Below are 24,083 nucleotides of genomic sequence, written 5' to 3'. Positions count from 1 at the left end.
GTTATTGGAATCTGTTTGGTCACTTGAGGTGGTATACAATGCTAGTGCTACTCAAAGCAGTCCTACTAAAGTCAATGGACATGACTAACTCAGATCCATTAATTTCAATGAGTCTACTCAGAGTAGAAAGTAATTTGAGATGACCCATCAGTGGAAACCAAGGACTGGCCTAGACAGACCTTTGATTTGATTCAGCAAGGCGGCTCTTAACGTTGGAACAAATGCGTATTAATCATGGTTCAATTAGAAGACACACACAAAGAAATTCATTGTTCGGCATCATCAACATGTCCCTGAACACAGAGCGGTTTGGGGAAGTAATGGAATTTTACTGGGAGCTAAGGTGAAAGTTTCTTGGAAATCCAGAACACAGCTTTTGTAACAGCCTCACAACCAAATCATTTCTGCCGTAACTATAACAACACCAGCAAGAATGCTGTGGCCGGGATCCAGAGATGTACTTCAGGCATGCCCGAGGGCTCGGGTACATCCAGTGGGATTTTTTCCTCTCCTTTGAAAAGCAGTCCCCACTCCCCGTCAGTACCATTTCGCAAATTGATTTGGGATTCCCTTGCCATGTGGCAAGTCTCCAAATCTCTCTTGGGTGTGCCAAACTAGTTGTGCGAGTTCTTTGGAATCTTTGGGGCTGTTCCCCATTAGTGCTGATAATCGAGAATCAACATCAGCATTGCAAATGATGTCCAGGCCGGTGCCCACCCACTTGCATTATTAATAAAGGACGCTCCCAACAATCATAGGAAAGGCAGCCTCTGATTTCAATCAATGCCTTCAATGATAACTGAGAGCTGTTTTACCAAAGCTGTGTACACAGTATACATTTAAAGCACACACACACACACATTGAAAAAGAATAATGGGAACAATAGTTTAAGGGTGCTGGAATGGTAGACCTGTGAGAGCTGAACTACAGTTCCCAGGATTCTTTTTGGTGGAGGGGTGTGTGCTTTAAACATGCTTTAAACAATATACACAGCCTGAGTCTTAACTGTTAAAGCCCTCTCTCTCTCTCTGTTAAGGAAATCTTAAATCAATTAACTGTGAGTTTTAGTTGATTGATCAACTGATTAAATCTGCATACATTTGCATATGAATACAACACTGGGGGAGGGGCACTCTTTCTTTGTTTTTAGATTATGCATGCATGCATCATCATCTCAGAGAAGACACTCCCTCCTGTGTCAGAAGATAGGAGGTAGACCTCACTACGAATGAACAATCCAACCATGGGTTTAAGAATCGCCCTGCTCAATCATCCGAAATGACTATTGAGGTCCAGAATACTCTTTCCACAGTGGCCAATTAGATGCCATCTGGGAGACCCCTCATCAGGGTATGAAGTCTTCTAGGACATAGTAATCAGTTGCATGCTGCCTCTGATTCTGTGCCCAGTCGCCGTGATTAGTAGTTATTGATAGCCTTATCTACAATGAAGCTGCCTGATTCCCATTTAGAAATACCTAAGGTAGTGGAATTGAGTATTTACATTTACTTTTCCAAAAAATAAAATAAAATAAACTGCCCCCTTTAATTTGGGGTTCCTTTTTAATTGATCATAAGGCTTTTAAAAATCCAACTGATTAATCAATGCTGTGCATATATACTTGGAAATAACTCCTACTGCAGCGGTGGGGGACGCGAGTCCCTCCAAAAGTTATTAGACTCCAACTCTCATCAGCCACAGTCAACATAGCCAATGGGCAGGGATGAGGCCCAGAAACATCTAGAGACCCACAGGTTCCCCAGTCCTGCCCTACTGTGAGGGTAGCCGATGGGTCTCAAACCCTCAGTGAGTTAGGGACTTCCCCTGGATGCGAAGACAGACTCTGGTGGACTGAGCGGATGAGACTAATAGTGAGTCCAATGGTCAAGAAGGCAGTTACTGCATGTGCTACAGAGTAGCGGTTCTCAACCTGTGGGTCCTCAGATGTTGTTGGACTACAACTCCCATCACCCCCAGCTAGCAAGGCCAGAGTTCAGGGATGATGGGAGTTGTAGTCCAACAACATCTGGGGACCCACAGGTTGAGAACCGCTGCTATAGAAGGAAGTTAGGGACAGATGGGGCTTGTCAACCTGGGAAGGTAGCCCATCTAGGAGAAGGGAAACTGGTGTGAAGCCTCTGCTGCCTTGCGGCTATAGTCATTTGTGAGAAAGCCTTTGGGGAGAAATCCTGAGGAAAAATCTGCATCCGCTGCCTTGTGGGACATCTTCCGGAGAAGAAAAGACTAAGGAGTAAGCTCTACACAAATCTGGAGTGGACTCCCTAAGGTGGTTTGAGGGCGTCTTGTACGTCTCCTTCCGGCAACTCCTGCAGCCAAGCTGGTGCCAAACATATGGCTCTGCTTTCCTTTGGACCCCATCGGTGAGGTCGAGGGTCTTGTTGTCTGGGCAGGACAGGACCAGCACACACACTGCCCGGTGAGGTCACTTCAGTGCTGACAACGCAGCAAAACAATGCAGGAGGCAGCAGTTCTGAGTTACCAGCCTCTGCAGCCACGGCAGGCGCTGTGATTCTCCAGCAGCTTGACTTCACCCCCGGAGGCACACTCCATTGCCAGACGGATGCCAACGACAAGCTAGTAAGGAGAAATTCCTCCCTGGTTAAGGACAAATTCCTGCTACGCTTCCACAGTTGGAGGCAGTGATGTTTCTGAATACCAGTTGCTAGAAAACACGGGGGGGGGGCAATGTTCTTGTGCTTAAGGGTTGCCCTCAGTCATGTGTCTGGCCAATGCGCAAACAGGATGCTGAACTAGATAAGCCATTAGTCTGATCCAGCACGACATCTTTTTGTTCTTAGGTTCTCAATTGCGCTTAGCATTGCGACCTAAATACTGAAGTCCTGCAGGATGGATGGATAGCCACACATAGATTTTTGTGCATGCAACTAACATGTGCAGGGGGGGGGGATGCACAAAACTGGCTGGAGAAATTTGGGGTTTTCTGAGACTCCTCACTCTCATTTCTAAGACCGCAAGTTGTCTTAAAAAACAACAACAACAAAACCCCCCAACAACTCCCAAGTTGTGCTTGAAAAAGTGTGGGCAATACCTGCCAGAGAGGTGGCTGAAAATGGTTTCTCAGTGGTCATTGAAGGGAAGTAGAATTCCTGAATAGCAAACTGTCCTTCCCTGTAATGAGTCAAACCAGAATAAATGATGGAACATTTTAAGTAAAGACCACAAAATTAATTATGCAATAGGAGAGATATCAGGCAACATTGCTCAATTTGCATAATTTAGACAAGCCCCAGAATTCAGTTTCTCTTTGTGTAAAGTTTGTATACCTGGGTGCAGGGCTATATTTTACTAATTATATGGGGCAGGTTTAATTTTTAAAAATTTATTTTGGAGCACTCCCAACCCTTGTTAGGGCTCTGTAGTTCTGGGGAGAGAGATGTTCTCTTTACTTTCTCCTCCAATGTCCTTTCCCCCAAGGAACTGAGAAATGAGACCCTTAGCTGACTTTTTACATCAGTTAGCGGTCTAGGATCCCTCTCTCAGAAGTAAGTCCTACTACTTGGCGGATTTTGAGGCAAACGTCACACAAAGGATGACCAATTTTGGCATTCGTGCAGCCAGAATTAGACTGAAATTTGCAGAAGTAAATCCGATTAATTGCAAGGAGGAACATTTGTTCCACTCGATGATCCAAATTGCGCCGACGGACGTATAAACCTGTCTGCTGCTTTTTATCCCAGCCATGAGCTTGTCTCCCTGCCTACCTGCTTCTTTCTTTAACTGTTTCTTTGCAGCAGGATATTGCAGTGGCCCAAAGCCAGCTATCGGAATACAGAAATAAAAGAAAATAAGCACCTTACACAAGTCCACAGATTTAAAAAATGAAAACTTTCAAGATTCTGTTCCAAGAAATACAGAATGTATTAGGAAAAGGCAAAGATGTAGATCATTGCGGCTTCTGCTCAGAGTCCTCACACACTGAAATCACCAGTGGCTGGTGATTCTCTGCAGGAAGTACCTATAGGTAAAGGTAAAAGGACCCCTGACCATTAGGCCGACTCTGGGGTTGCGGCGCTCATCTCGCTTTATTGGCCAAGGGAGCCGGCGTACAGCTTCCGGGTCATGTGGCCAGCATGACCAAGCCGCTTCTGGCGAACCAGAGCAGCGCACGGAAACGCCGTTTACCTTCCCGCCAGAGTGGTACCTATTTATCTACTTGCACTTTGATGTGCTTTCGAACTGCTAGGTTGGCAGGAGCAGGGACCGAGCAACAGGAGCTCACGCCATCGTGGGGATTCGAACCAATGACTTTCTGATCGGCAAGCCCTAGGCTCTGTGGTTTAACCCACAGCGCCACCTGCGTCCCAGGAAGTACCTATAGCCACTGCAAATAACTGGTAGGAGGGCTGACACCCACACCAGACATTTAAAGCACTTTTAGACCACTTTGAACAGTCACAACTTCCCCCCAAAGACTCCTAGGACCATAGTAGTACCTCGGGTTAAGAACTTTACCTCAGGATGAGAACAGAAATCGTGCGGCGGCAGCCCGGCGGCAGTGGGAGGCCCCATTAGCTAAAGTGGTGCTTCAGGTTAAGAACAGTTTCAGGTTAAGAAGGGACCTCTGGAATGAATTAAGTACGTAACCAGAGGTACCACTGTATATCTTGATGTTTAGCTGATGATATATCACAATGTTTAAAGCCAGATATTGCCCAGCCCTAGCTGGGACCATATAACACAGGTATTAAAAGACCTGTTATATGAAAGACAAGTTGCAGGTTAAGCACGGACCTCTGGAATGAATTAAGTTCTTAACCTGAGGTACCACTATACTGGAAGAAAAGGCAGGGCTAGCCTGGAGAATGTCCCAAGTGCCAGGAAAAGAAGCCTGAAAGAGATACATTTGGTCCCTGAACCTGAGATCACCACCCTTGATGTACTAAGAACGTAACTGTTCGCTGATGATCAGCTCCTGGCACAAGATTCGGACATCACCAGAGCCTGCGGCTAGCCAATCAGCAAACAACACCTTTGCCTGGTGCTGACTAAGGCTGACACATGCAGCAGAATGAGATGGTGGAATCCCAAGGTAAGGAGCAGCGAGTGGACTGCACCACTTCAATCCAAAGGTTGAGGCTCCAGTTTTGAATGCTTCTGCAAGGGAGAGGGAAGGAACAAACTCTCCGTAACTCAAGATCTTTACCCACTCCCCCTTGAGCTAGTTTGCAGGATATTTTATTTTATTTTGCAAAGGGAAATATTTTAAAAATTGTGACACACACACACCCTTCAAAATTCTGGAAGTCAGGCACATCCAATGAAGCTGAATGTTAGAATATGCAGGATGGACAAAGGAATGCATTTCTTCAAGTAGAGCAGAGTGAAACTATGGAACTCACTGCTGCAATAGCCCCCAACCTAGCATCACAGAATCATAGAATCATCCCCACTGCAATGAAGGAATCATAGAATCATAGAGTTGGAAGAGACCACAAGGGCCATCGAGTCCAACCCCCTGCCAAGCAGGAAACACCATCAGAGCACTCCTGACATATGGTTGTCAAGCCTCTGCTTAAAGACCTCCAAAGTAGGAGACTCCACCACACTCCTTGGCAGCAAATTCCACTGTCGAACAGCTCTTACTGTCAGGAAGTTCTTCCTAATGTTTAGGTGGAATCTTCTTTCTTGTAGTTTGGATCCATTGCTCCGTGTCCGCTTCTCTGGAGCAGCAGAAAACAACCTTTCTCCCTCCTCTATGTGACATCCTTTTATATATTTGAACATGGCTATCATATCACCCCTTAACCTCCTCTTCTCCAGGCTAAACATGCCCAGCTCCCTTAGCCGTTCCTCATAAGGCATCGTTTCCAGGCCTTTGACCATTTTGGTTGCCCTCCTCTGGACACGTTCCAGTTTGTCAGTGTCCTTCTTGAACTGTGGTGCCCAGAACTGGACACAGTACTCCAGGTGAGGTCTGACCAGAGCAGAATACAGTGGCACTATTACTTCCCTTGATCTAGATGCTATACTCCTATTGATGCAGCCCAGAATTGCATTGGCTTTTTTAGCTGCTGCGTCACACTGTTGGCTCATGTCAAGTTTGTGGTCAACCAAGACTCCTAGATCCTTTTCACATGTACTGCTCTCAAGCCAGGTGTCACCCATCTTGTATTTGTGCCTCTCATTTTTTTTGCCCAAGTGCAATACTTTACATTTCTCCCTGTTAAAATTCATCTTGTTTGTTTTTGCCCAGTTCTCTAATCTGTCAAGGTCATTTTGAAGTGTGATCCTGTCCTCTGGGGTGTTAGCCACCCCTCCCAGTTTGGTGTCATCTGCAAATTTGATCAGGATGCCCTTGAGTCCATCATCCAAGTCGTTGATAAAGATGTTGAATAAGACCGGGCCCAAGACAGAACCCTGTGGCACCCCACTAGTCACTCTTCTCCAGGATGAAGAGGAACCATTGATGAGCACCCTTTGGGTTTGGTCAGTCATCCAGTTACAAATCCACTGAGTGGTAGCATAGTCAAGACCGCATTTTACCAGCTTCTTTACAAGAATATCATGGGGCACCTTGTCAAATGCCTTGCTGAAATCAAGGTAGGAATCTCAACTAAAGCATGGCAGATGGCTTAAAAACATCCAAGGAAGGAGAGTCCACAACGTACTGAGAGGGACCATTCCCTGAATGGCTTTTAGATAGCAAGATCAGACTATCAATGGCTACTAGCTATATTCAACCTTCACTGTCGGAGGCAATGACCAGTTGCTGGCCAGCTCCTGCTTGTGATCTCCCCATTGACCACCGTGAGATCAAGGTGCTAGACTAGATGGGCCTTTGGTCTGGGACCCAGTAGGGTTCTTTCTGATGGATGCCATGATAGCACATGCACTCAGATAAATCAGGTCAACCTCACTGCTAGGCACAGGTTTTCCAGGTGCCGCTTCCACCAAAGCTAACTCGGAGAAATCACAACCGACTATTCTGCCACTGACAAAGTTGAGAGTGCCAACCATATCGAGCCTATAGCAAAGCCAATGTTGTTGCATCACCGCCATGTACTCAACACTCAGGATCAAAGCAATCTTCAGCGTCTGACCACTCGGTACGTACAGTATGGTTTAGTGCCACTGTTGTGGAAACTCTGCAAGTAGCTGGCAGCCCGTGCCATCAAAACCAACAGGTACAAATTGGACATTAACAGATTTAGACTGGAAATCAGAAGGCAGTTTATATTAAGAGGTGTGAAATTATAGGGCAGTCTCCCCGGAATGACGATTTGAACAAAAAGACCCTTGTGAACATAGGGAAGTTGGATAAATTTAGAGGGGATCAACTGGTGATTACTTTTCTCAAGCTTCATGGGAGTCGGAAAGGTTTTGTTTTGGCCCAGCTTCTCCGTTGCATGCAGAAGGCTGGCTCCGCCATTAGGCAGTATGAGGCACCCGCCTCGGGCGGTTTGATCTTGAATGTCATGAAAGGGCAGCAAATTGTTAGTTACTGCATTTCTCTTGCCAGAGTGCTGGAGAGATGCTTATTTTCTGCCTCAGGTGCCAAAATAACCCGGTTGGCCTTGGATAGCATGCACCTTGACTTGGGGCAGAGGTGCATTTGCAACGAGGCAGCGCATGGTCTTGGGCCAGGCGGCTGAGATGCAGCAAACAAAATGCCACTCTGGATAGATCTGTAGATGTGGGGAAGTGCTGTGGCTCAGTGGCAGAGCACATGCTTTGCTTGCAGAAGCTCCCAGGTTCAATCCTCAGCATCTCTGTGTGGCACTGGAAGAGACTCATGGAGAAACCATGGAGAGCTGCTTCCAGTTGGTGCTGACAGCACTGAGCTATATGGATCAATGGTCTGACGCAGTGCTTTTTTTCCAGGAAAAAATAGGTGCCTCAACTCACCACAAAGTTGTTACAATAAGTCACCAGGTGATTCTGAGCACCCTGAACAGATGCTAGTTTGCCAGCAACTGTGTTCACCACCCATGGAGGTGCTTAAAACTATGGCAAGCTATCTTCCTAGCTGGTTTTAGGGGTCACCCCTGGTTCTGGTGCAAGTCAGATAAATGTGCTTCCATCTCCCTCGTTCTCTTAGATTCAGACAGATGACTAGAACAGCTCGGAAGGGCCCTCAAGCAAACACACGCATGTGCAATGGTAGAGGTCTGCCTGGAAAGCTTAAAGCCTGTGTTCCTCTGCTTTTGCCTTTCCTTGGTCACCTAAGGTAGATCTACCAGGTATGTTTAGCCTGAGTAAGAGAAGACTGAGGAGCAGCACAATAGCATCCTTCCAACAAGGCTGGTTTGCTATTGCGCTCCTGAAGCAGGCAAGAAAAGACCAAACTGGCTTAAGTTGCAGGAGGGCAGATAGCAGCTGAACATTAGCAGAAACTTATTGATGGTACAATCTGTTTGATAAAGGAACCAATTACCTAGGGCAGTGGATGAGCTCTCCCTCACTGGAAGTCTTCAGGCAGAAGCTGGGCAGCCTGAAGGGTGGTCTAGCTCTGGATTCATAAGAACACAAGAAGAACCTGCTGGATCAGGCCCATGGCCCATGTAGTCCAGCATCCTGTTCCCACAGTGGCCACCCAGATGCTTGTGGGAAACATGTGATCAGGACCTGAACACAAGAACGTTCTCTCCTCCTGTGGCTTCCAGCAACTGGTATTCAGAAGCATTATTTCTTCCATGAATTTGTCCAATCCTCTTTTAAAGCCACCCAGTTCCCTTTACTGAGCAACTCTATGATTCTGGGATCTATTAGCACGTTTAGCGACTGCACACACACACCATACATTTAAAGCACGTGACTTGCCCAAGAATCCCAGGAACCATTGTTTGTTCCAGGTGCTAGGAATTGTAGCTGTGTGAGAAGGTACAGTTCCCAGAAATCTTTGCAGGAAGCCATGTGAATGTGAGTGTACGGTGTGTGATAGTGTATGTCTCCATGCCAAGTGCTGGAGACAAGGCAGAATTGTGTTGTGGCTAGAGCGTAAGACTAGGGCCTGGGAGACCAGAGTTCAAATCCCCACTCCACCATGGTGCTCACTTGCTGACCTTGGGCGAGTCACAGTGTTTCAGCCTAACTTACCTCACAGAGTTCCAAAAGGCATTTGACTGGCTGGTGTGGGAAACAGGTTGCTAGGCCTGATGGAGCTTTGGTCTTGCCCAGGGGTGTGCACAGATATGCTTTTTCTTACTTCCTGAACTTTTGGAGAAGATGCAAACCTGACCTTTTCAACAAATTCACAAAGCATTGGGCTACTGACAGACTATTAGCCACAGCAGCTGAATGGAATCTTCAGGTCCAGTGATAGCCTACCTCTGAGTACCAGGTAGCTTTCATGTCTTGCTCATTAGCTTTTAGACAAGTCAGACTAATGGTCCATCTAGGTCAGTATTGTGCACACTCACTGGCATCAGCTTTCCTGGTTTCCCCAGCACAGCTTGAAGATGCTCCAGGGATTGAGCCAGGGAACTTCTATACTCAAAGCAGAGGCACTGAGTTACAGCAGCCCCTCCAACCCCACAAAAAAAAAGAAGAATTAGATTTGTTCACTGGCGTTCCTGTTGCTCCTCTCCATCCTTTGCAATGGCAAAGGAAATTGAGAAGCTGGAATGTGTGCAAAGGAGGGCAACCAAGATGATCAAGGGTCTGGAAACCAAGCTTCGTGAGGAACGGTTGAGGGAGTTGGGTATGTTTGGCCCAGAAAAGGAGACTGACAAGAGATATGATAGCCAGCTTCAAGTATCTCAAGGGCTGTCACATGGAGGAGGGAACATGCTTGTTTTCTCCTATTCTGGGGCCCAAACCAATGGCTTCAAGTTGCAAGAAAGGAGATTCTGACTAAACATCAGGGAGAACTTTCTGACATTAAGAGCTTTTCGACAGTGTAGGTGGTGGACTCTCCTTCTATGAAGGTTTTTAAGCAGAGCTTGTATGACCATCTGTCATGGATGCTTCAGCTGAGATTCCTGCATTGCAGGGGGTTGGACTAGATGGCCCTCGGGGTCTCTTCCAACTCTACAGTTCTATGAGTCTATAAAATCACAGCGTAAAGCCAGTAGGCACAAGGTCAGTAACAGGCAGTGCAAATAGCACAAACTTAGACAACCTCGTCCTGACACTCCCAGCCATACTAATGCCTGCAACAGAAAAACCTCTGCAGCCTTCCACGCCACTGCCAATACTTCTGAACAAAGTAATCCCAATCATATCGGCTGGGAGTAGATGTCAATCATGCATGCAAATAAGCAGGAATTTCAAGGAGTTGTACTTTCTGTGTCCTGAGCCTGACGTTACACGCCGCAGATTAATGTTCGAAGTGGGAGAAGCAGACATGCTCCCTGCGCGGAGACAACTGAACCATTTCCCACCATTGGCAGCAGGGCGGGATGGGGGTGTTGGCGGGGGGGGGGGCACGCGCAAGCCACTGCACCTTAAAGCCAATCAGGCTGATTTACACTTTCACTTCCCAGTCTGATACACAGATTGGGGTGGAGTTACTTTTTGGCTTTCGCACTTCTGCATTTTGTGAGACAGTTCTCATCTAAAATAAAACCCCTCACATGCACATAAGTGTGTGCATTAGATGCATATTTTAGTTCCAAATCTGGGGGGGGGGGTGGTGCTTATTTTAGAATGAAACCTATACAGAAACGTGCAGACATACATCTTTTTAGAATGGAATGTGTGTGAAATATGTATTTTGCATTTGAAGGTGTACAAAAATGCCTTTTCTGCAGGTTTTTTTTAATTTTTAAAGAAAACATTATTGCAGAATGATGTTGAAACTGGGCAGAAAAGATTTAGAATCTGGTATGGATCAGGAATTCAGTGATAGGGCCACACTTTGCTTGAATGAGATGCTCGCAGTTCAGTCCGATATTTTCAGTTATAGGAAGTAATAGGAACACAGGTCCCATACCACAACTATCTATTTGCCCATCTAGTCCAATATTGTCCACTCTGACCAGCAGCAGCCCTCTAGGATCTTGGGTAGAAGTGGGCTTTCACAATGCCAGTTACCTGCTCTTCTTAAGTGGAAATGTCGAAGAATTTTACCCCATTCAAAGCATCTGTTCTACGATTAAGCTATGGTCTCTCTCCCTAAATTGTAAAGGGTTTTAGGTACAGTAGATGGGTATGGGGAGGAGGGGAACAGCTCCTGGAACCTCAAGTGCCCTCTGCAGTCACAGCAAGTAGTCCTGTTGGGCTGGGTGGGCCCGCTGAACTGCCTTCCATTATCCTGCCCCCAACACACAGATCCCAATCCCACCAGCCACACTGGCGCAAACCCCAGATACCCACTTGTATTTACATCAGAACCTCTGATCTTCATCAGGCTCTGCCAATGAAACTGCTCATTCTGGTGATGCCACCACTGTGTGGCACCAACCAACAGTGGCTGGTTGGCAATGAATGTCACCCCAGCAGCCAGTGAGAACGCTGCTCTCAAAATAGGCCAGAGTCAGAGCACCTGCTGTCCACAGACCCGACCCATGGCTTGAGCATGGGCACTACTGTGAGAGAGAGAGAGAGAGAGAGAGAGAGAGAGAGAGAGAGAGAGAGAGAGGGAGTTGCACTGATGGAAAAGGCCTTTCCATAAAAGGCTGATCCAACTATTCAGAGCCCACAGAAAGGTAGCCAGGTTAGTTTGCTGTAGCATAAATAACAGAAGAGGCCTTCAGCACCAGAATATGAACAAACTCATTATTGGATACATAGGCAGTGGTCCACAGAAGGTCATGCAGCTACAGATTTGCTGGTCTCTAAGGTGGTATGGGATTGGTTCATGCTGACCAGATGTCTTCCAACTCCATCAACTGAACAATACCCACACCAGAACCTCATTGCCAACAAGGGGGTGCAGATGTCACAATCACCCAAATGACCCTTGTGATTTGATTTGATTTGATTTTACTACTGTTAATACTAGTGTTTCCTGTCACACCAACCTCTGCAAATTGGGAGAGGGTGGATGAGGAAGTTCTTCTCCTTCCCTCCCCACCTTCCTCTTTCTTTCTCATAAGGTATGAAGGCTCAGGACTACTCAGTTAAATTGTTTGGCAGTACATTCAGGAGAGATGAGAGAGAAGTAACATATAATTAATTTATGGCATTCACGACCACAGGATATGATGATGATGTCCGCTAGCTTTAGATGGATTAGGCAAATTCATGAAAGATAGATCTGTTGATGGCGGAGACCCAGGACAGGCTCCCAGGATAGAAAGTGGACCTCCTCTTTCAGGAATTGTGCGTCTCTGCATGCCAGGTGCAGGGGGAATCTGGGAGATGGCTGTCCTGTCACGACTGGAAACAGAACATTGGAGTAGGTAGACTTTTGGGCAGACCCACCAGGGTTCTCACAATCCCATTTTAAATGATACAGCCATCCACAATGTTCCAAAGCACTAGCCTGGCATTAGCCTGACCTGCAGTGCCACAGCTCCAAGCAACCACACTTACAACGCCTCACCTAACCACCCCACGGTCAGTGCCAGCAACCACACCAAAATGCCAATGTTGGCATCTGCGCTGAGATCAGGACCATTGGTCAAGCCGTGGCAATGATGCCTGTCCACCCCACCACTACCACCCAATGACAAGATTAGGTCTACACACAAGGCCAGGATCGGTGGCATCAAATTCTCACCAGGTGATGGAGTGGTGGGCTTTGGAAGGGCGGCAAAGGGAGACAGCAGGCCAAGGAGAGAAGCAAGCATTGAAACCCAAGCAGACAGATCCTCTGCATGTTTACTTGGAAAGGAGTCCCCCTGAGTTCAATGGGACCCATTCCCAAGTAAGTGCTGTATGTACACAGTGTTGCAGTCTCACTGTCCCAAAGTGAGCACCATGGCATGGTCTCTCTGTGTGCTTCTCTTACCTTCTACAGCGTCCATCCCAACATCTATCCTCTGGGTTCATCTATGCCTCTATAAATATTCTGGTCATCATCAGCACCACCATCACCTATCATCACCTCTCTTCCTTTCCCCAATCCCATCTCCCTCTCTCCCTCCCTCTCTCACACACGCATTACACAAGTCCCCTTTTTGCTCTTTGTTTATTCCCCCACAAATGTATCCATCTGGTGATTAGCATCCATACAAGCCGTTCATTCATAGACCAGGGTGTCTCCATCCCTCTCCATCTCTCTCCTGTATGGTCATCTCTCCAACATATTAGGAACACACAAATCCCCTCCTGTTTCTCTCCAGATCTGCACCCTGCGCCCAGGAACCCCTCTCTTCCCTCCACCCGCCAGAACCCTTTGCAGATCTTTAGGCGGCTTGCTCCCTCTCTGCCCACAACTACCCCGTGGCAAACAAGTCGTGCAAAGAGGCAAGCGGCGCACTTAATTAACGACCGGCATCTCCGACGTTAGCTATCCGTGGCAGGAAATGTACAGTAAGCATTCAGATACGCAGACCGAACGCTCCGGCGGAGAGAGTGAGCCGGATGTTGGAAAGGAGGTGCCAAAATTGTGCATTCACAAAGCACGCATGCAGTTGTTGTGACACCTCATTGGGAGGGGGGGCAAGAAAGATCTGGGTTTCTGTGGCATGCATCTGCGACCAAGAACGACGTATCCCTAAGGGGCCGCGCGGATATTTGCAACGCGGTTGGGGGTGGGGAACCCCACGCTTATACTTGGGACAACTCCAAGGTACCTCGGCGAAATGTAGCCCCCCCCCCAAAAAAAAGACCCCAATCGTGCGCACAGCCACGCACATCTGTGGCGCTCGGTTGGTCTGCAGACCCAGGGACAGAGCACCGCGCAACTGTGCTACAGAGATGCTCCCAGCGCATCGGTGCAACTGCGCTACCGCCGTGGCACGCTACACAGCCGTGTCTCCCCGTGGCGCGCACACAGGTACGCATTGGGTATTCCGTCCGCGCACTCCTGTTCTCCCAGCCCAGCCCCCCGCAAACCACCACCAGCACCACCACGCACACCCCGCCACCGCCACCCCGCGCAGCCGGAATGCAGCACCTTGATAGAGGAACAGCATCCCCATCCTGTAGAGGAGCGTGACCAGGAGTGCGCAGTGCATGTCTCTGGCTGGTCCTGGGTGCCGGCTGGGGGGCGATGCTGCAGCAGCTGCCGGAGGAGGAGGAGGAGGCGGCGGCAGAGGAGGAGGAGAGCGAGACACAGGCAGCGATGGAGGGAGATACAGGCTGGCTCTCGCATTCAACCCACCGCCAGCCTTGCTGCATCTCATGAGAGGGGGGGGGTGTATTGTGGAGGGAAGAGAGGAGGGAGGAGGAGGGGAGAGAGAGGGAGCTACTGAAGGGGGTGAGAATTCTGACAGACAGCTGGGCAGAGATGAGGGACGCGCCCGGCAGGGCCAATCCGGAGTCCGGGTGGCTGGGAAAGGGGCCGGGCATGCAAATGAGGAGGGAGGGGGGCCGCCAATGGGAGGGAGGGAGATGAGGCTGGTGGGACGGGCCGAGAAAGGGGGGGTGATTTATGAGGGGCTCTTTGTTACTGCAGCAATGCTGGGGATGAGGAGAGTGGGGAGGAAAGAGAGCAAGCCCCCCCCACGCACACAGAGCCAGGGAAACCCAGAGAGATCCCGGCTAGGCTGTTAAGCCCCCTCTTCCCTCCCTCACCCAGCCCCCTTCCTCCGGCTTCCCCCATAGAGGAGCATCTTCTGTGGGTACCTCCTGGGGATGGAACGGAGGAAGGGAGTTAACTCTTGCAGCCCATTTCTCAGCTCTCTCTCGCGCGACGGTCTCTCGTCTAACCCCCTCCAAAGTCTTTCCACCACTTCCTCCGCCCCATGGCTCGCCTCAAAGCTGTCCTCAGCACTTTTTTTCCCTTTCCAAGCGCGACGACCTCTTGGCCCTGCAGGCTTCCCCTTCCTGAGTCCCTGCAGTCCTAGATCACCTTCAGCTAAGTTAGCCAACCCCAGAGATCCAAGATGTTTTTCTCAGCTTTTTGCACCTTACCTAGACTCTGTGCTAGAAAGGCAGTGAGATGTAGTGGTTAGAGCACTGGATGGGGTTACCTGGGCAATATTGGCCCCTGCCACTCTTTCTTTCCTTCCGACCCTCCTCTGATGCCCTTTCACACCTCTGCCTCCTTAAGGCTTGCACAGCTGTTTGTTGCAGCAGCCCTGGCTACAGTGGTACCTCGGGTTAAGAACTTAATTCGTTCTGGAGGTCCGTTCTTAACCTGAAACTGTTCTTAACCTGAGGCACCACTTTAGCTAAGTGCTGCCGCTGCGCCACCGCTGCGTGATTTCTGTTCTCGTCCTGAAGCAAAGTTCTTAACCTGAAGTACTATTTCTGGGTTAGCGGAGTCTGTAACCTGAAGCGTCTGTAACCCAAGGTACCACTGTACAAGCTCCCCAGGTGAATAGTGCCTCTGGGGCAGGCCAGGGGGTGCTTCCCAGCAGGGCCATCTTAATCATATCTGGTGCCATGGGGCAAAGATCCCTCCTGCACACACACACACCCCACCCCGCTTTCCCAGAGTTGTTGACCTTTTCCCAAGGCTCTGAGGGATTGCTCTCCTCCCATGGAGACTTGGGAGGGAAACTGCATGCCCACCAGCCATATAGTTGGCGGGGCACAGCTGGCGGGTGCGCAGGGAAAGGGGAGGCCGCCAGCAAAACCGCGCAGCTCCCCCACTCGCTGGGGCACCCCTTAGAGGTCGTCAACCTGGTGGAGTGCCACTAAGGCCAATGGGAAAGATGGCTCTGCTTCCCAGGCCCCTGTGGGGCAGTGTGAGGAGACACCTCTCTTTGGGGCGGGAGAGGCAGCTCAAAGACCAGGGGCAGCAGCTGTGGCTGCCCAGAGGACTCCCAAGGAGAGGGGAGAAGAGAGGAGGCTGAGGGAACACTCCACAAGGGAGGGTGTTCAAAAAATGGCGAGAGGGTTCTGGCTCTGGAGGCAAGGGGTGACATAACTGGGCTCCTGAGTCCCACAGGGGTGCCACAGAAAGAATGTAGTTGGTCAATGGAGTTGTGGACTCAAAAAGGTTTTCAACCTTTGGGTTAGAGTAAGGGCTGCTTACCTTTGCCCCCCCCCCTGGTGTCATTGGATGACAGCTGCCTTCAGCCCTGCCCATAAAACATAGGACTCAGATACATTTGTCAAGAATCAGCGTTTTGAATGCATTATGAACATGCAACACCAGATGGCACCAGAGAGCAAAAAAAAATTCTAAGCCATTTCTCATAGTGTTTTTTCCCCCTTTTGTTTAATTTAACGTTTTAATTTCTGACTTTTTTATAGCGGGGTTTTTTCCCCACCCGTAGAATTTTTTGCATGGCATGGAGAAAGTGGAGTGAAATAAGTTTTCCTTCCCATCTCATAATTCTAGAACTCACAGGCATCCAATGCAGCTGAATGTTGGAAGTTTGGGGGCAGACAAAAGAAGACACCTCTGCATTCGGCATATTGTTAAACTATGGAACTCAATTTCGCAGGAGGCAGGGATGGCTTTAAAAGAGGACTGGACAAATTCATGGATGATAAGGCTTTCAGTGGCCACTAGGACTACCAGCCACAATGCTTTTGAACACCAGTAGCTGGAAACTGCAGAAGAAGAGAGATCTTTTGTGCTCAGGTCTTGTTTGAAGGCTGCCCACAGGATTCTGGCTGGCAATGGGGGGGAACAGGGTGCTGGACTAGATGAGACCTTGGCCTGATCCAGCAGCCTCTTCTTGTGTTCTTATTGGCCATGCTGCCTGGGGCTCATGGGAACTATAGTCCAGGAATGTCTGGAGAGCCACAAGATTCCTATCCCGCAGTCTTAGAGGAAGATTGTGGCAGAAATGTGAAGAGGAAATGAACACAGGGTGCCTTCACACCACCCCCTTAGAGCACAGTGAAGTTATTTCCAGTGCATTCCACAACACTCCCCCACCCACAGCGGTTCACATCAGCACGGCTTCCTTACAGTAGAATTCATTTCTGTTTGTGCACTCACTAGTGGGTGTTGGCAAGGTGAGGTTGCCTTTGCCCTGTGCAAAGATGTTCACACTTTGGTTAGAGGTGAATCGGGAGCAGTTTAAGGACTTCAGTCGGTGTGAAGCTGGTTTGAGAAACAAGCGAGGCGTCAAGCAGTAATGTAGTGCAAGACGCATATGCATTTTGGATAACATCCTGTGAATGAGGATTAAAAATCCAGCACTGGATAATAAACAGAAGTGTGATCAGAGCCACAGGTTTTTTTTGGGGGGGAGGGGCTTTAAGGCAGCAAGATGTAGAAAAGGGGAGTCTCCACAAGTGTAACTTGTCAGAGGGAGAACATGCCAAAGACCAGGAAGCAGCGTTGGCAGTTGCCAAGGCTGGGCTAGAAACAGTCAGACTTCCAATTGCTTATGTATTGCCCAGTGGAGAAGCTTGTGGGTGGGGATTTTAACCAGGAAAATGGTGCAGCAGGGAAAGGGTTAACCTCACTGACTTTAGGTCAGGTTGTTCCCCCCTCCCCTTCTGCAATGTAATAATTCCTGTTCCTGTTTCCCTTATGGTTTTAAGTGCTATTATAATACTCTGTAAACATGGTTTCTAGAATGTATGTACACCGCCCCCTCCTGCGGTGTAATAATTTGTCATTGTTTTCAGATGCCATTTTAATGATATGTCAACATGTTTGCAAACAGTGATGTGTAGCCATAGAATGAATGTATCCCACCCTAGAACTTTTTCTCTTCTGCCCTCCCCCTTATTTCCCCCTCTCCCTGACTTCTATGTCAGGTCTTTTAGACAAGGGATGGGGAACTGTTTTTTTTTGGGGGGGGAGGTGGGGACACAGATCCTTATCTCTCCTTACCCCTGCTAGTCACCCACCTTTAAATCACAACATGTCATGATGACATCAGATGACGGATAGTTGGCAGTCCCGCCCACCTGTCAAAGTTGACCCATGGAGGTGATTGGGGTCTGCCACAGGGATCATCCTACCAAAGCAGCACCTAGCAGGATTGAACCCTCCACTCAACCAACTGCTGAGTTGGGTGTGCAATCCGGGGGGCTTCAGGGAACACGCTAGCAAAGCAGACCCTAGCAGGGTTGAACCCTGCCCATCACCTGGCATCATGCAGTGGCATCAGCTGATGGGCAGGCGAATGTGGTTTGGAGGGAAACAGCTGTGCGGGTCAACTTGGACCCCCTGGCAGGCCAGGATTTGTTCATGGACCATGGGCTCCCCACCCATATTTTAGATGATAAGCATTCAGGGATTCATGCTTCTCTCTCTCACTAGCCAAAAGAGGAGATATGATGTGTTGTTCAGTCATTTAGTCGTGTCCGACTCTTTGTGACTCCATGGACCAGAGCACGCCAGGCACTCCTGTCTTCCACTGCTTCCCGCAGTTTGGTCAAACTCAAGCTGGTAGCTTCAAGAACACTGTCCAACCATCTCATCCTCTGTCGTCCCCTTCTCCTTGTGCCCTCCATCTTTCCCAACATCAGGGTCTTTTCCAGGGAGTATTCTCTTCTCATGAGGTGGCCTAAGTATTGGAGCATCAGCTTCAGGATCTGTCCTTCCAGTGAGCACTCGGGGCTGATTTCCTTAAGAATGGATAGGTTTGATCGTCTTGCAGTCCATGGGACTCTCAAGAGTCTCCTCCAGAACTATAATTCAAAAGCATCAATTCTTCAGCGATCAGCCTTCTTTATGGTCCAGCTCTCACTTCTGGGAAAACCATAGCTTTAACTATATGGACCTTGGAGATACAATAGCCATATTCACATATCTCAAGGTTGTCCCATGGAAGAGGGAACAAGTTTGTTTTCTCCTGCTCTGGAGGGTAGGACTCAAACCAATGGCTTCAAGTTACAAGAAAGGAAATTCCGACTACACATCAGGAAAAACTTTCTGACAGTAAGAGCTGTTTGACAGTGGAATGGAGCAGGAGTGCCAACTTGGCCCAGTGACTGTGGGCACCATGCAGCGTGCCTGGCCCTGGCACTGAAATTTGTGGGTGCCCCGTCCCTTCATGGGGAATTTTGTGGGTGCTCGGGCACCCAGAGCCCCAGGGAATTGGCACCTATGCTTAGGAGGTTGTGGACTCTCCTTCCTTGGAGGCTTTGAAGCAGAGGTTGGGTGGCCATCTGCCATGGATGCTTTTAGTGGGGATTTCTGCATTGCAGGGGGTTGGACTAGATGACCTTAGGGGTCCCTTCCAGCTCTACAATTACAGTGGTACCTCGGGTTAAGAACTTAATTCATTCTGGAGGTCTGTTCTTAACCTGAAACTGTTCTTAACCTGAGGTACCACTTGAGCTAATGGGGCCTCCTGCTGTCACCATGCCGCCGCCGCCCAATTTCTGTTCTCATCCTGAAGCAAAGTTCTTAACCTGAGGTACTATTTCTGGGTTAGCGGAGTCTGTAACTAAGGTGTCTGTAACCTGAAGTGTCTGTAACCTGAGGCACCACTGTATATGATTCTATTATCTCTCTCTCTCTCTCTCTCTCTCTCTCTCTCACACACACACACACACACACAGAGAGAGAGAGAGAGAGAGAGAGAGAGAGAGAGAGAGAGCTCCTTTAGGCTCTTTTTGGGGAAAATTGAGATACAAATTTAATAAATCACCACCCTCTTCTTCTCCAATATGGGTATAATTTCACTGAAGAGCAGGTAGCATCATTCAAATGCATAAATACAAAGGCATGGTCCTCTTCCAAATGGAAACCCCAACTGTGGGAGATCCTTAGCCGCAACATTTATCTCACAGTAAGGAGTCCAAGTTGCAATCCCGGAAGCAAGGAATGCCACTCAGACTCTTGGGGAAATATTTCCTCCATTGCAAGGCATCTCCGTAGCATGCAGTGCTCCGCTGCTGCCTCCCAAAGCAGGGATGTGGACATTGTGGCCCTCCAGGTGTCATCGGGTTCCAGGTGTCATCACACCCAGCCAGCATGGCCAATGCTCATGGATGATGGGATTTGTAGTCTAGCAGCACCCAGAGGGCCACAGATTAGCCACCCTTGGTGCCAAGCGATCTCTGCCCTGAGCAACCAGCTAGGCTGTCAGAAAGGCAATGCAAACAGGCCAGCGGAGGAGGGAACACAAGCCCAGAGGGACAAACAAAGATTATTTGAGATTGCTACCTTAAAATCGGGGTGGGGGACCCTTCACCCCCTATCTTTATATTTCTGCTGCCCAGAAATTTACCGGGTGAAGTTTTCCCTCTGCTTCCTTCCAGACTGCTAAAAGCTTTGCCCTACTGAACTTGTCTGCTGCGAAAGCCACAAGTGCAGGCTCACAGTCAAAACTGGGGCAGAGTCAAGTCTATTCCCCCATATACAACCCTCCCCGCTCCTCCTTAAGGAGGAGAGGCAGCCTTGACCTCCCAGTTCAAGGCTGCAGGCCACTGGGGACGGGGTCAGCAGTGCCTGTAATGAGGGCGCCCCCTAGTGGGCCGGAGACTCTCAGTACAATATCACCGTTCCAGAAATGCTGATGTTGGTGAGCTAGTGATGGATGCTAATTACCAGGGGTTTAATTGCTCCTCTTTACACCATTAGCTACGAACCACTCAGCTTCTGGGATAGGGAGAGGATCATTAATATGAGCGATTCCCAGGGAGCTGTGGCGGGGAGAGCTCCTCTCTCTCTCTCTCTCTCTCTCTCTCTCTCATCTTTCCGCTTCATTCAGTCCATCTATCTACAGTGTTCACGATGCCCATTTTGTGCTTCCTGCTCTTTCAGCGGCACTGCCAACTCCCCCCCATGCACTAGGGAAGTGTTGTGCAATGGTTAGAGCACCGGACTAGGACATGGGAGACCAGGGTTCAAATCCCCATTCAGACACATGAATGGGTGTGACAGTGGGCCACTCAGTGCCTCTCAGCATAACCTACTCACAGGGTTGTTGTTTGGATTAAATGAGGAGGGGAAAACCATTTGTTTGCCACCTTGACCTCCTTGGAGATAAAGGTGGATGTTATGTACTGAGTTGAATAGGATCCAAACTGCAGCAGTCTGATTGGTCCTAGAACAATAGGATTCAGAATGCAGCAGTCTGATTGGTCCTAGAACAATAGGATTCAGAATGCAGCAGTCTGATTGGTCCTAGAACAATAGGATTCAGAATACAGCAGTCTGTGAGGCCTCACAGAGGCAATTTGATGAACATAAGCTGTTGCCCTTTATGATCGAATCTAGAGAAAGCCAGATTTGGTGGGATGGAGCCCTGCTTGGATTGGAGAAGGAAAGTTGGATAGATCCTCTTATGCAGGGATGCTCGGGCCTTTGGGATCTGGATTTGGGTCAGGGGGAGAGTGGCGCTCTGAAATATCTTTTGGACTTTAGTTCTGACTATGGAGAATGGGCTGACCTGTCGAGAAGGAATAAAGACATTGTTAGGTTGGAGTTTCCCCGAGATCTACTCCTCAGTGCCAAAGGAAGGAAATTGAGAACAAGAACAAGCAGAAGATAAAGTAAAGTGCAAGTATAAATATGAAGAAGACCTGCAGAAGGGACATGGAAGAGAGTTAAGAGCCTCGGACAGAAGGTCACCAGGTTGATGGACTATATGGTATTGATAGAAAGGACTGACAGAATCCGAGACCAGGGAGAAGAGACGGTGGAAGAAGATTGAAAAAAAGGTTTATAAAAAAAAAAATATTTAGAGAAATGTTGCAAAATTAATGAGTGTTAGAAAAATGTTGGAATGAAATTATATGGCTTTAGTAGAAATGTTATAAGGAGTTAAGTATAAATAAGTTTTAGGGTTTTATGGTAAGATAAGGTTAAAATAAATTAAGATAATTAAATGACAGAAAACAGTGAAAGATGGAAAGGATTTGCTGTAATAATTAATAACTAGAACACAAAAAGGGAGGTGTGAGGAGGTCGATGAAACAAGTTAATGAAAGATAAAGATATGGAAATATTGGATGTGTTTTTAACTGTTTTTGCTTTTGCTTTTGTTTTGATGTATTGTGTCTTTTGCTTTTTTATATGTATTGTAATGTATTGATTTGTATTGTTTATTTTCCCCCCTTCTTTTTTTACTTTCTTTTTTACTTTTTTCTTTAATTCTTAAACTTTTAATAAACATTATTTTTTAAAAAAAGAATACAGCAGTCTGATTGGTCCTAGAACAATAGGATCCAGAATGCAGCAGTCTGATTGGTCCGCAGGAGCCACCCAATCCAACTCCAGCTGGAAATGAATCCGCAACCTGATTGGCCTACAGGAGAATCCCGGAAATAGCCAATCACGTGGGGCCCATTGTGTAAATAATGTATATAAAGCAGACAGTTCGGGAAAACTTACATTCCTCACTACTATGAGCTGAATAAAGAGCTTGAAATCCACACTTGGCTCTGAGTATATTTCAGTGGAATAGAAATTTAACAAAGAAATATAAATCAATCTTAGCAGCTATGGGAGAGGAGGAATGCTTCACTTGCTCAAGTCCTGGGGATGGGGGTCAGACAGGGGAGACCTCAGTTTGAATCCCCCCCTCAGCCATCAGACCCACTGGGTGGCTTTGTGCTAGTAATAGCCTTTCTCCCCAACCCACCTCACAGGGTTGTTGTGAAGTGGGAAGAGAATCAGCACATGCTACTTAAGTTCTTTAGAAGAAAGAGGCAGGGGTGTAAAATGAATGGGTGGATTTCTGCCTGTGATACAGTAGTGGCACAGGAGCCCTGGCAGAAAATCAGTTGGCAACCAGGCTTCACCTGAACTCAGAAGTTAATCTGAGCCCAGGGATCAGGAAGTTTAGTCTCGGAAAGGGAACATTTCACCTATGAGATCCTTCCGTCTCAGAATCCTCCACATTTCTCGTCGACATATTAGATCTGTCCACGACATTATTCTTAAAAGGCTTGCAATGCAAACCTAGGCATGCTTACCCAGTCATAACTCTCATCAAGTTTAATTATTTAGAGCGTTTGTACCCGGCTCTTCTGCCAAAAAGGCTCCCGGAGCGGCGTACATACAGTCAATATAAAGACCATCTTTGTCCAAAGACTTGCAATCTTAAAATAAATCCAGCACACAAGGGGAAAGGGAAGAGGAAAATCAAAACTCAGGCACCAATTTAGAGAAAGGCACATGAAAATGCTGGTGAATTTTCAGAGAGACTTTTAAAAAATTGATTCAGAAATAGGAAGAACTGAATTTAAGAAGGGGAATGTGAAGGCAAAACTACATCAGTGCATATGGAACGCATTTGATGCACACCTAAGACACGACGTTTCCCTCCAAAGATTCATGGGAATTGTAGCGTCCCCTGTCAAGGAACTACATTTCCCATCACCTTTAACAAACTACAGCAGCTTCTTGCAAAGTTGCCAATCCTAGGAGCATCACTCGACGGCTGCAGAATCGAGTGAGGACGCAGTATCAAGGGACGACTCGGTGCGTGTGTAAAAGACATCACAGATCAAGCATTACAGCTAGAATTTTCGTCCTACTCGGTGTCACCTCAAAGGCATTGCTTTTCACTCAAGCCGGCTCACACATTCAGCTATCAACTGTCAAGAGCTGGCTGGATGTACTTACTTATGTTCAGCTACCCACATCCCTTTCTACCAAAAGCTCTCCTGTCCCAAGGCCCTATTTGAGTTCTTCTTTTAGCCAACTCTGAGCTTTCTCCTCCTCCCTCCCTCACCTTCCCTTTGAGTGTTCCTTTAAAAGGAACATGAGAATAACCTGCTGGATCAAGCCAATGGCTCCTTTGGTCTAGTATCCTGTTCTCCAAGGTACCTGGGCCCAAGGTACCGGTGCAACAGCAGCGGGAGGCCCCATTAGCTAAAGTGGTTATATAGTTATATAGTTATAATAGGTTAAGATTATAGAGTAAAGACAAATGAAAGAGGGTAAGGATTTGCTGAAAGGACTTTGTAAACAGGAATACAAAAGGGGAGGTGTGAGGAGGTCAAGGAAATAAGCAGATGAACTTAAAGATATTGAAAAATGGATTATTTCTTTTTAAGATATTTTTCTTTCTTTTTTCTCTTTTTTATTTTTTTCAACTACCGGTTTTTTGGGTTTCTTTTTTGGTAACTTTCTTGTTTGGTAACTTTCTTGTTCTTTTTTCTTTTTTGTACGTGTAATAGTTGGTTTTAAAAAAACCTTATGCTTTGTGTAAAATCTTAATAAATATTTTAT

General features: G+C 47.7%; 1 protein-coding gene and 1 pseudogene across 2 annotated transcripts in view; both read right to left on the bottom strand.

Annotated features, from left to right (window-relative positions):
- IGLON5 (IgLON family member 5) overlaps positions 1-14,383 on the bottom strand; it is a gene marked incomplete at its 5' end in the record, with an annotated part of 135,719 nt that extends 121,336 nt beyond the window's left edge. The window contains 2 exon segments of the mRNA XM_081199795.1: positions 13,989-14,229; positions 14,231-14,383. Of these exon segments, the coding sequence (XP_081055921.1) occupies positions 13,989-14,229; positions 14,231-14,383 (394 nt within the window).
- LOC308590124 (chemerin-like receptor 1 pseudogene) overlaps positions 1-24,083 on the bottom strand; it is a 284,026-nt pseudogene that overhangs the window by 23,774 nt on the left and 236,169 nt on the right. The gene's annotated exons all lie outside the window — the stretch shown is intronic.

The sequence above is a fragment of the Podarcis bocagei genome (genome assembly GCF_964188305.1).
Source record: "Podarcis bocagei genome assembly, chromosome: 7".
NCBI lineage: Eukaryota > Metazoa > Chordata > Lepidosauria > Squamata > Lacertidae > Podarcis > Podarcis bocagei.
The sequence above is the reverse complement of the archived record's forward strand: the minus strand, read 5'-3'. Positions and strand labels throughout refer to the sequence as shown.